Source organism: Mobula hypostoma, chromosome 19 (assembly GCF_963921235.1).
Source record: "Mobula hypostoma chromosome 19, sMobHyp1.1, whole genome shotgun sequence".
In the NCBI taxonomy this organism is placed as follows: Eukaryota; Metazoa; Chordata; class Chondrichthyes; order Myliobatiformes; family Myliobatidae; genus Mobula; species Mobula hypostoma.
Genome location: NC_086115.1, coordinates 63,330,953 through 63,341,922, shown reverse-complemented (window position 1 = coordinate 63,341,922; position 10,970 = coordinate 63,330,953). Strand labels below are relative to the sequence as shown.

General features: G+C 42.7%; 1 protein-coding gene across 1 annotated transcript in view; it reads right to left on the bottom strand.

Moving 5' to 3' along the window:
* Nucleotides 1-4,167: 4,167 nt before the first annotated feature.
* slc18a2 (solute carrier family 18 member 2) overlaps nucleotides 4,168-10,970 on the bottom strand; it is an 84,092-nt gene continuing 77,289 nt past the window's right edge. The window contains exons 15-16 of the mRNA XM_063072051.1: nucleotides 6,534-6,667; nucleotides 4,168-6,447 (exon numbers count right to left, since the gene is read on the bottom strand). Of these exons, the coding sequence (XP_062928121.1) occupies nucleotides 6,331-6,447; nucleotides 6,534-6,667 (251 nt within the window). The 3' untranslated portion in view covers nucleotides 4,168-6,330. The remainder of the gene's footprint in view (nucleotides 6,448-6,533; nucleotides 6,668-10,970) is intronic.

The following is a 10,970-nucleotide window of genomic DNA, read 5'->3' as shown; positions in this document are numbered from 1 at the left end:
CAAGCCATCACTCCCTTCCGTCTGACCTGGATTTGAACCTGGTTACTTCATTGAAAAGCCAATGCATTGCACCCACAATATCACTCCCACCGCAAAGGCAGTGATGGTCGGACAGATTTATTAACTGTTGCGTGAATGCTAGCCTTCTGAAATCTCTTCACTCTGCGTTCTGTGACGATGATGAAAAATCTTCTGTGGGACAAATCTTGCATTTATCTTGATAACGAGGTCACATAGTTAGGAGTAGAAATGCATTTGTTCAAAGAAGACCATATTTTAGTAGAATGATGTAATTTCAACAAGGAATGTTGTTGGATAAGTGACGCTGGTGGCTCATTAGGTAGCACTCCGAGCGTGAGATTGCTCAAGATCCAGAGACTTGAGCACAAAATCAAGGCTGAAATATCAGCACGGTATTCAAATTATTTTATTTTATTTAGAGATACAGCACAGACTAGGCCCTTCCTCCCCTTCAAGCTGCACACCTGACAACCCTCACCAACTCCTGATTTAACCCTAACCTAATCACAGGACAATTTACAATAACCAATTAAACTATCTGGCAACACACACAAAATGCTGGTGGAGCGCAGCAGGCCAGGCAGCATCTATAGGAAGAGGTACAGTCGACGTTCCGGGCCGAGACCCTTCGTCAGGACTAACTGAAAGAAGAGCTAGTAAGAGATTTGAAAATGGGAGGGGGAGGGGGAGATCCAAAATGATAGGAGAAGACAGGAGGGGGAGGGATGGAGCCAAGAGCTGGACAGGTGATAGGCAAAGGGGATACGAGAGGATCATGGGATGGGAGGCCCAGGGAGAAAGAAAGGGGGAGGGGAGCACCAGAGGAAGATGTAGAGCAGGCAAGGAGTTATTGTGAGAGGGACAGAGAGGGAAAAACTAACTAATAAATAAATGAATGAATGAATGATGGGGTACGAGGGGGAGGAGGGGCTTCTTACCAGAAGTTGGAGAAGTCAATGTTCATGCCATCAGGTTGGAGGCTACCCAGACGGAATATAAGGTGTTGTTCCTCCAACCTGAGTGTGGCTTCATCTTGACAATAGAGGAGGCCTTGGATAGACATATCAGAATGGGAATGGGATGTGGAATTAAAAAATGTGTGGCTGCTGGGAGACCCTGCTTTCTCTGGTGGACAGAGCGTAGGTGTTCAGCGAAACAGTCTCCCAGTCTGCGTCGGGTCTTTCCAATATATAGAAGGTCACATCGGGAGCACCTGACACAGTATATCACACTAGCAGACTTACAGGTGAAGTGTCGCCTCACCTGGAAGGACTGTCTGGGGCCCTGAATGGTGGTGAGGGAGGAAGTGTAAGGGCAGGTGTAGCACTTGTTCCGCTTACAAGGATAAGTGCTGGGAAGGAGATCGGTGGGAAGAGATGGGAGGGACGAATGGACAAGGGAGTTGCGTAGGGGGCGATCCCTGCGGAAAGCGGGTGGGGAGGGAAAGATGTGCTTAGTAGTGGGATCCTGTTGGAGATGGCGGAAGTTACAGAGAATTATATGTTGGACCCAGAGGCTGGTGGGGTGGTTGGTGAGGATAAGGGGAACCCTATCCCTAGTGGGGTGGTGAGAGCAGATGTTCCCAGCTCTTAGCTTCATCCCTCCCCCTCCCACTTTCAAATTTCTTACTAGCTCTTCTTTCAGTCAGTCCTGATGAAGGGTCTTGGTCCGAAACATTGACGGTACCTCTTCCTGTAGATGCTGCCTGGCCTGCTGTGTTCCACCAGCATTTTGTGTGTGTTGCTTGAATTTCCAGCATCTGTTGATTTCCTCATGTTTGCATTTTTAAATAACCTATCCGGGATGTATTTGTACTGGGAGGGGAAACCAGAGCTCCCAGAGAAAAGGTGATGCATTCTACAGGGAGGACATAGAGACTTCTCAGAGATGACATCAGTATTCAACTCCAGGCTCCGACTCCCCAGGCTATAATAGCATCCTGCTAACGGCTAAGGGGATGAATACTTCATCAGCCTTACAATTTTGATTTTTAATTTTTAGTAAATTGTTGACAGGTTTTGCTTTGATATTATCCCAAATATTCTGTAGATTAGCTCAAAAATTTGTTACAATATATTTTAAATTTAGAAAATGAGACAGTAAAATGTGAAAATAGTTGTGGGGACTGAATACTTTTTCAAGATACTGTATAATCAGATTATACCCATTCCTGTTCTCGTCCACATCCTCCTGTCTCTCAACTCCTAATCTCCTGCCACCTTCCTCTGGGCCCCACTGGTACACTCATTCACTTTACCAAACCTACTTCCTCATCCCTTCGATCCCCTCCCCTTTATGATTTCTCCACCAGCATCCGCACAGCTACTTCCTCTTTTTTATTTGTCGAGATAGAGCGCACAGTAGGCCCTTCCAGCCCTTCAAGCTGTGCCTCCGACGGCCCCTGAATTTAACCCTAGCCTAATCATGGTACAGTTTATAATGACCAACTTACCCACTAGATTGTATGCTTTTGGACTGTGGGGGAAAACTGGGTCACCCGGACGAAACCTGTGCATTCCACAGGGAGAACAAACAAAACCCCTTACAGAGGATGCTAGGATTGAACACCTAACTCTGATGCCCGAGCTGTAATAGCATTGCATCAACTGCTGCACTGTGGCATCTGCACCGGACTTTGAGGGGAAAGGTGACAAGTTCGTCTGGCCAGCTCCTTGTACGTTTTCCAACCATGCTGGGTTAAGCGCTGAGTTTCCAACTCGGCCTCATAAAAAACAGACAAAAATGCTCATGAAACTGCAAGGTTGCTGCCTGATGCGCCACAAAGAACCAAAGGGAACAACAACCATGCCCCATACCTGCCTCTCCACTGTAGCCTGTCCCTCCTTGGTCTCATTTCCCTCAACCTCTCCCTCTCTGTCTTCAGCTGTGGGTTCACTCGCACCACTCACCCTTTCCTCTGCTCCCTCACTCTTCAGTCAACCCCACATCTCATTCCTCCCCATCTGCAGCTTACCCCTCTCCAGCCCTGTACCCTTTCACACCCCTTTCCCTTCCTCCCAGGATACGCTGGGTTTGATCTTCCTTCACTTCTCATGTCCTCTGCTACTTCTATCACCCCTCCCTCATAACCCCCCCATTCCCATTGCACTTCGCTCTCCTATCGTCTGCATTCCTGCTTCATCCCCATCCCAGCTTCCCTCTTCAGCCACTCCAGCTGTGTATTCTCTCCCAGAAACTGCTGAGGTTTCCAGTCAAAGTCCGACATCGGAGTGGCTCAGCTGATCGTTATCAATCCTTGTGTTTCCAAAGGCTTCAAAATCTTGAAGTAGAAAGGAAACATATCATTCCCAAATCTGTCTTTGTGAGACCTACATCTGTTTAAAATATCATACTATAATGTTTTGCTGAAAAGCTGGAGAACAATTTTGGATAAGTACATCAAGCATTCATTAGTTGTCACTTTAAGTATTCATTTCAGAATCTGAGTAACCTGTGTTGCATCCTAATGCATCCTACAGAATGGATTGAATCATACAAAGAGTTCCTGGATGTGTTTAATAACAGTATGTATCAAAAGCAAAGACTTACCAAAGTCTCCCAAACTTTGCAGGTAAAATGGTAACTTAAAATACTTAATTCATTTTGAAATAAGTCTATACTTTCCATTTCACAAACCACCCCCCCTTCCCCCACCAATTAATTGGCTTCTCCCAGGAGATTAAATAATTGTAGTTGAGTGAGAGAAATGCGAATCATAAACATGAGAAAATCTGCACTAGCTGGAAATCCAACAACACACACAAAATGCTGGAGGAACTCAGCAGGTCAGGCAGCATCTATGGAAAAGAATAATAATCAACATTTCTGTACTGAAGAAGGGTCTCAGCCCAAAACATGGACTGTGTATTCATTTCCATGGACACTGCCTGACCTGCTGAGTTCCTCCAGCGTTTTGTGCGTGTTGCATTGAGAACCACGATCAGAATCTGCGTCGTGATGACATAGGACGACCTTGACATGCCTGCTGGCTTTCTTCAGCCTCGCTCAGCACCTGGTCTTTGTGTGAGAAGATGTTGTGAAGTGAGGTTTATTAAACGTTTTGCAAATATATCCCTAACAAATTTCAAGGGCTCACCTAATGCAAAATAACAGCTAAATTAAGAAGACTTTTCCATTTTACTCATGATACCTTTATTATTGATAATTATCCTAGAGGCAGGAATAGACACATCCACAGACATCCACACATATACACAGAGACACGTCTGACTGCACATTAACAAGCCATCTTATTGATCCACAGGAGATGGTCCTCTACATCTTTATATTTATATTTGCCCATCTGTTTGAGCATACATAGCAACTGACTTGTCTGTGGACAGTGATTATATTTGCATGCACAAGATATGTTATCTCTACGACAAAATTTGTGATTTGTTGGTGGAGTATCTGTCATTTATAAATGCCTACTTTTACGTATTCATGAAATGGTGTTGACAGAATTACATCATCCAGTGTAGTTTAAATCATGGAGTCTGAATACATTTGGTGTGAAAGTGCTTGCAGCGTAATTGTCACCTGGAACAGTCTGTGTAGAAAATGACCACAGTAAAGGTGTCTAACGTATCTATTGCATGAAAATATATTAAATTTAATGAAGGCACATACATGTTTGGGTTACAGACAAATGTAGTCCACTATATATACATGTTGTTACGTACCCCATAACTGGGTTGCCAAACCAGCAGAAATGGATCACTCAGTTGGAGTCTGGAGTACTAGAACTAAGAAAGTTTTATTAAAGAAACAAGCAACACAGTAATCGAAAGGATAATAAATGCAACAGTTCAGCGATGATAAACACACATGTGCACAGAATTAAGATAACAGCATCAATCAAGCTCTATCGTTGTCTAGGGGTAAATGACCAAATTTCAAAGTGACTCAAAGTTCAGTCCAGTTTAGTAGTTCAGTTCGCAGTAATCGTTGCCATGGCGATGGACAACGTGGGGGAAGAGAGAGAGGGAACAGGAACAACTGATCATTCAGACACAGCTTCACTCACAGACCGGCGAGATTGCTCACAAGCAACTTTTTGGGCGGGTCCTTGGTGATGTCACCTGAGGTCACCGACTGTGACCCCTCCTCCAGATGCAGTCGATCCTCTGCAGTGAACCCGGCACCCAGGCAAGGGCGGACACACACCGGGTTCCCGCTGATCGTACCTTTCCACCCTGGCCGTTGTCTGGTACTTCCCACCGACTCGTGAGAAGCGTACCGCTTCCAGGGTCTCGTTACCTCGGGTGGCGTGTGTGACTGCCTGAGCGAACCTGTCCCTTTTTATCCCCCTGCTGGGGCATCGCCTGTCCATCACTTCAAACAGTTCAAGGTTCAAAGGGGGGAGCCGCTCCAGACAGCTCTCTCTCCCCCGTCCCTTCATTACACATCTCCAGACGCTGCTCCATTGTTCCTTATCTCTCCTTCCCCTGAGGGCAGGTGGCAGACCACTTGCTGATGTCACTGATGCTAACCCAGGCCAGCAAACATCTTAATTTTATGTGTATTCTCGTCACAATGTTTAGTTTATAGAAAATGTGGTTGCGCTCACTTTCAAATGAATAAACAGTTTTCAACTTTTACGTTTCTCGAAGTACCCTTATCACGTTTTATTATTAAATAGTAAACTTGTTTTTTTAAGTATTGGAGAGGAAACAAAACCCATGGTAACCACTTGGCAGAAAGAATACCTTTTTGTTTAAATTCATTTATCACTTAACTGGTGAACCTTATTTTGAACATTCAAATCAAATCAAAGCAATTTTCAGGCATTATGTCACTGCTAAGTCAATCACCTCATTTTGACACAAAATGCCAAAACTGATTAATAGAACTGCAGTGGCTTTTTAGCATCCAATGTGGGGATCTATGAACATAAATTTGTTTGATTTGAAGCAAATATTTAAACCAATGAACATAGAATTGGGAAAAACTGTGCAGACAAAAGGTTATCTTCATTAATAAATGCAAGATTGTAAAATATAGTGCAATACCTAAAATTGAATGTTTCATAAAATCTATTGGTTCTGAGAGCAAATTGAAATAGATATCATGACTTGATAAGGCTGCTGGTTATCATTTTTACTTAACCACCTTTTTTTTAAATTCCCCAGCTAAAACTCTCTGTTGCATTTCTACATAGTCTAATACAAGAGAAATAGGGTCACAACTTTGGTATGCCTGAATGGTGGAATAATTAAACTATATTAAGACATTAATTTAGAAAGACTGTTCACAAAACATTATAATACACATTAAAGAAATTCAATAAAGAAAATGGCACAGATCCAATCATTCATCACTCCTACACTCTTCATCATTATCATCAATCACTGAGTCTCTCTGAAAGTGGTCTTGAGTTGTGTACATTTTGGTTTTAACTGGGCAATTTTGATTCATCAAAATAGCCTAAAATTTAAAAAGAAAATCAATTATTATTGTCTGCAAAATTTTAGCAAACTGTGGTTTAATGTAAGTTATTTATTTTTGCTTACCATCTTTTCTTCCTTGGCAGGTGGGCTTCGAAGGAAAAAGCAGAGTGGAGCATATAGAATGTCAATGATTCCAATAATTGCCATTAACCATGGAAACCCTATGGTCTTAGCAATGGCGCCGCCACTTGATGGGCCTGTACAAACCGTAAAGAAGAGAGAAAACACCCATCAGTAGAGGCAAATTAATGATCAAGTGATATTCTGGAAACTGACATCAACTTTTAAAGGAAATTCTTGGTCCTGGTCTAAAATTAACTGATAAATAAAATATATTAATTAGCTGAGAACGATATCGGAATCAGGTTTAATGTCACTGGCATACGTCATGAAATTTGTTGGTTTGAGGCAGCAGTACGTTGCAATATATAAAATATACTATAAACTACAATCAGGAATATATATATATATATTTCATTAGCAGGACTAAGCCTGCTTTGCTCCGTGTTACTATTGATGGTGAGGGCATGGATGTGGTGAGGATCTACAAGAACCTGGGGGTGCACCTGGATGACCAATTGAGTGGAAGCTGTGTACAAGAAGGGCCACTATTGCCTCTACTTCCTGAGGAATCTGAGTTCCTTTGGAGGGTGCAGGCCTCTCCTTCACACATTCTACCAGTCTGCTGGGATCAATAAAGTATCCATTTGTCTGTCAATCTATCCATCTCTATACGAGGGGTGATTGGTAGGTTTGTGGCCCAAGGTAGAAGGCGATGAGTTATACAGCTCTCGTTACATGCACGACTTTGAGTGAAAATGCAGAAAGTTTGAAGTTTCTCCTCATCTCCATCCCTGCTGTGGACCACTTCTGGAGGTCCAAGGCACCAACTTCTACAAAGGAGGGATCCGTATGCTCCACGACCACTGGACTAAGTGTGTAAATGTAGGAAAAATAAATGTTTCTAAAATTGACTCCCTCTACCTTTTGCCACGAACTTATCAATCACCCCTCGTATGTATTAAAATCATTCGTTATAGGACGTAAGCAATCAGGTCTTTCCGTGACCATGATTGTTCTTGGCAAATTTTTCTATAGAAGTGGCTTGCCATTGCCTTCTTCTGGGCAGTGTCTTTACAGGATGGGTGACCCCAGCCATTATCAATACTCTTCAGAGATTGTCTACCTGGTGTCAGTGGTCACATAACCAGGACTTGTGATATGCACCGGCTGCCTGTACAACCATCCACCACCTGCTCCCGTGGCTTCACCTGACCCTGATGATTGTGTGTGCGGGAGGGGGCTAAGCAGGTGCCACCCCACCCTGCCACCCAGAATTAAATAAATAGTGCAAAAAGAACAAAGATAGTAGTGCAACACACATCAAAGTTGCTGGTGAACGCAGCAGGCCCAGCAGCATCTCTGGGAAGAGGTACAGTCGACGTTTTGGGCCGAGACCCTTCATCAGGACTAATTGAAAGAAGAGACAGTAACAGATTTGAAAGTGGAAGGGGGAGGGGGAGATCAGAAATGATAGGAGAAGACAGGAGGGGGAGGGATGGAGCCAAGAGCTGGACGGGTGATTGGCAAAAGGGTTTGGAACACCATAAAGACATAGAAAAGTACAGTACAGGAACAGACCATTCAGCCCATCCAGTCACCATTTAACCTGCCTGTTCCCATTGACCTGTACCAGGACCATCGCCCTCCATACTCCTACCATCCGTGTCCCTATCCAAATTTCTCTTAAACACTGAAATCAAGCTTGCATGCACCACTTGCACTGGCAGCTCATTCCACACTCTCACAACCCTCTGAGTGAAGAAGTTTCCCCTCATGTTCCCCTTAAATTTTTCACCTTTCATTTCTTAACCCATGACCCCTGGTTATACCCCTCATAATTTTGTATACTTCTATCAAATCTCCGCTCAATCTTCTCCATTCCAAGGAATAAGTCCTCAACCTATTTAATCTTTCCTTATAACTCAGATCTTCTAGTCCCGGCAAAATCACAACAACAAAATACACAATATAGTGGTCTGTTTATAATAACAAATGATTTCTTGCAAATTTGTATAAATTTAATTCCAGAAAATGCTCACGACTGCAAATTAGCTGACCAATTGTCAAGCAGATATAAACAGTGAGATTTGTACATCACTCAAATAGAAGCACATTTGCTTCTTCGTGTTCACCCACCCTAACATCTATGTAAAATGCAAAACTTTGCCACAAATGTTACGATTGTTATGTGTGCAAATTATTCATTGGTTCAGCTCAACATTGTGGGCTGATGGCCTATTCCTGTGTAAGTACAATGTGAATTTTCAGTTGTAGTAACAAATAAGCGCTATGTACTAATTTTCGTCTATCATTTTCCACTAAATTACAGTGATGACATCGCAGTCAAATAGTTGTTCATCCAATGAGGGACACCGGTATCATGTATCATTTTGTGGGCAAAATTCTTCCTGATGTGATAATAGGAGTAGTGGTCTTCAACCTTTAAATCATTTTTGGGCTTTAGAAGACGACAATAATTCGACCATATCTCCTTACTTAAACAGTTTCCCAGTTTTCAAATATAGCTCCAAAGACCAGCTTGTCAAAAATTCAAGTACAATTTTGTTACTGACTTATAACGTATTGATTTCTCATTTTGCTTAGTCAGGTTACGGAACCAGTCAGGAGGGCTAAATTAGAAGCTGCCAGTCTTTCACCTCTGAAAGCTTTGTTCAAATCTTGCTGGTGTAATTGATATTAAGCAAATTGTTCCTCCTGTCAGCAACAAGCCATCTGCTGGAAGATCTCCGAAGGTCAAACAGCATCTGTAGGATGAAAGGAATCAACAACACTTCCGGACAAAACTCTGCATCAGGACTATTCCTTTCCTCTTACAGATGGAACTGGACATGAAGAATTCCAGCAAATTGTATTGCTCCGGATTCCAGCATCTGCAATCTCTTCTGTCTCCTTTCTCCATCCTTTCAGTTTGCATAAAAGAAAAGCTATGATATTTTCTGATTAAGAACCACAATGGAATCAATGCACATTGTTCCCTCGATATCTTTCAAACTAGTTCTTTTCTCTATAAACATCAAGATGCAGACTGACTTTTGTTGGCAAACAAACTCGGTGGATTACTTTCTGTAGTCACCATAGTTTTTACCTACAATAACTGTGAGTGCCAAGAGACTTCCTGTTAGCTGGAGAAGTCATTTTGTAAAAACCTGGTGGCAAAACCTTGGGATCAAACCTGAGCAGGTTTTGGCCAGAATGGTGAACTGACCTAGTTCCCTTCCTCCCATCAACCTCTCCCATGTTTGCTGCTGTTCAGGATCAGTCCAATTGGCCACCTGGCTTCCAGCAGCCTTGATAATATCAAGCTGGCTTAGCAGCCAACTGGATTAGTTGGAAGAAGGTACAGGAGCCTCAAGACCCACCACATCAGGTTCAGGAACAGTTATTAACCCTCACCCGTCAGGCTCCTGAACCAGAGGGAATAACTTCATCACCTCAACACTGAACTGCTCTCACAACCTACGGACTCACTTTCATTGACTCTTCATCTCATGTTCTCAATGTTTATTATTATTACTGTTTTCTCTCATTTTTATTTTCCCAGTCTGTTGTCCATTGCACAATGGTTATTTGCCAGTCTTGTGTGCGGTTTACTGTGTTTACCGGATTTATTGGGTATACCCACAGGAAAATGAATCTTGGGGTTGTATATGGTGACATATATGTATTTTGGTAATAGATTTATTTGGATGTGGAACATTAAAAAATTCCCATGAACTGCAAACAGTTAACATTTTAAACAACAATAATAACAAAGTGCACTCAGGACAGAGGTCCCCACAGATCCCTTCCTTAATGGAATTGGTCCGTGGCATAAAAAACGTTGGGAACCCCTGACTTAGGATAAGTTCGCCCTGCAGCTAATAAGATCTAAACAACATTGCTTGATGGTATTGAGTTTCAGAAATAGAAAAGGTATCATGTTTCTATAGAAATGGTGTTGTCTCTGCCACACTGACATCTATCGTCTTGATAAGTACAATCATTCATAATGTTCAATTAATATCAGTCCAGCATACGCAAGGTTAAGATCAAAATCCCAAAAGGTCAATTGTTCTAAAATATGCCAATTCTTGGTTCCAATATCAATAACCAAATGCCATTTGGCCGCCTCACTACAGGAAGGATGTGGAAACCATAGAAAGGGTGAGAGGAGATTTACAAGGATGTTGCCTGGATTGGGGAGCATGCCTTATGAGAATAGGCTGAGTGAACTCAGCCTTTTCTCCTTGGAGTGACGGAGGATGAGAGGTGACCTGATAGATGACCTATAAGATGATGAGAGGCATTGATCGTGTGGATAGTCAGAGGCTTTTTCCCAGAGCTGAAATGGCTGCCACAAGAGAGCACAGGTTTAAGATGCTTGGGAGTAGGTACAGAGGAGATGTCAGGGTAAGTTTTTTATGCAGAGAGTGGTGA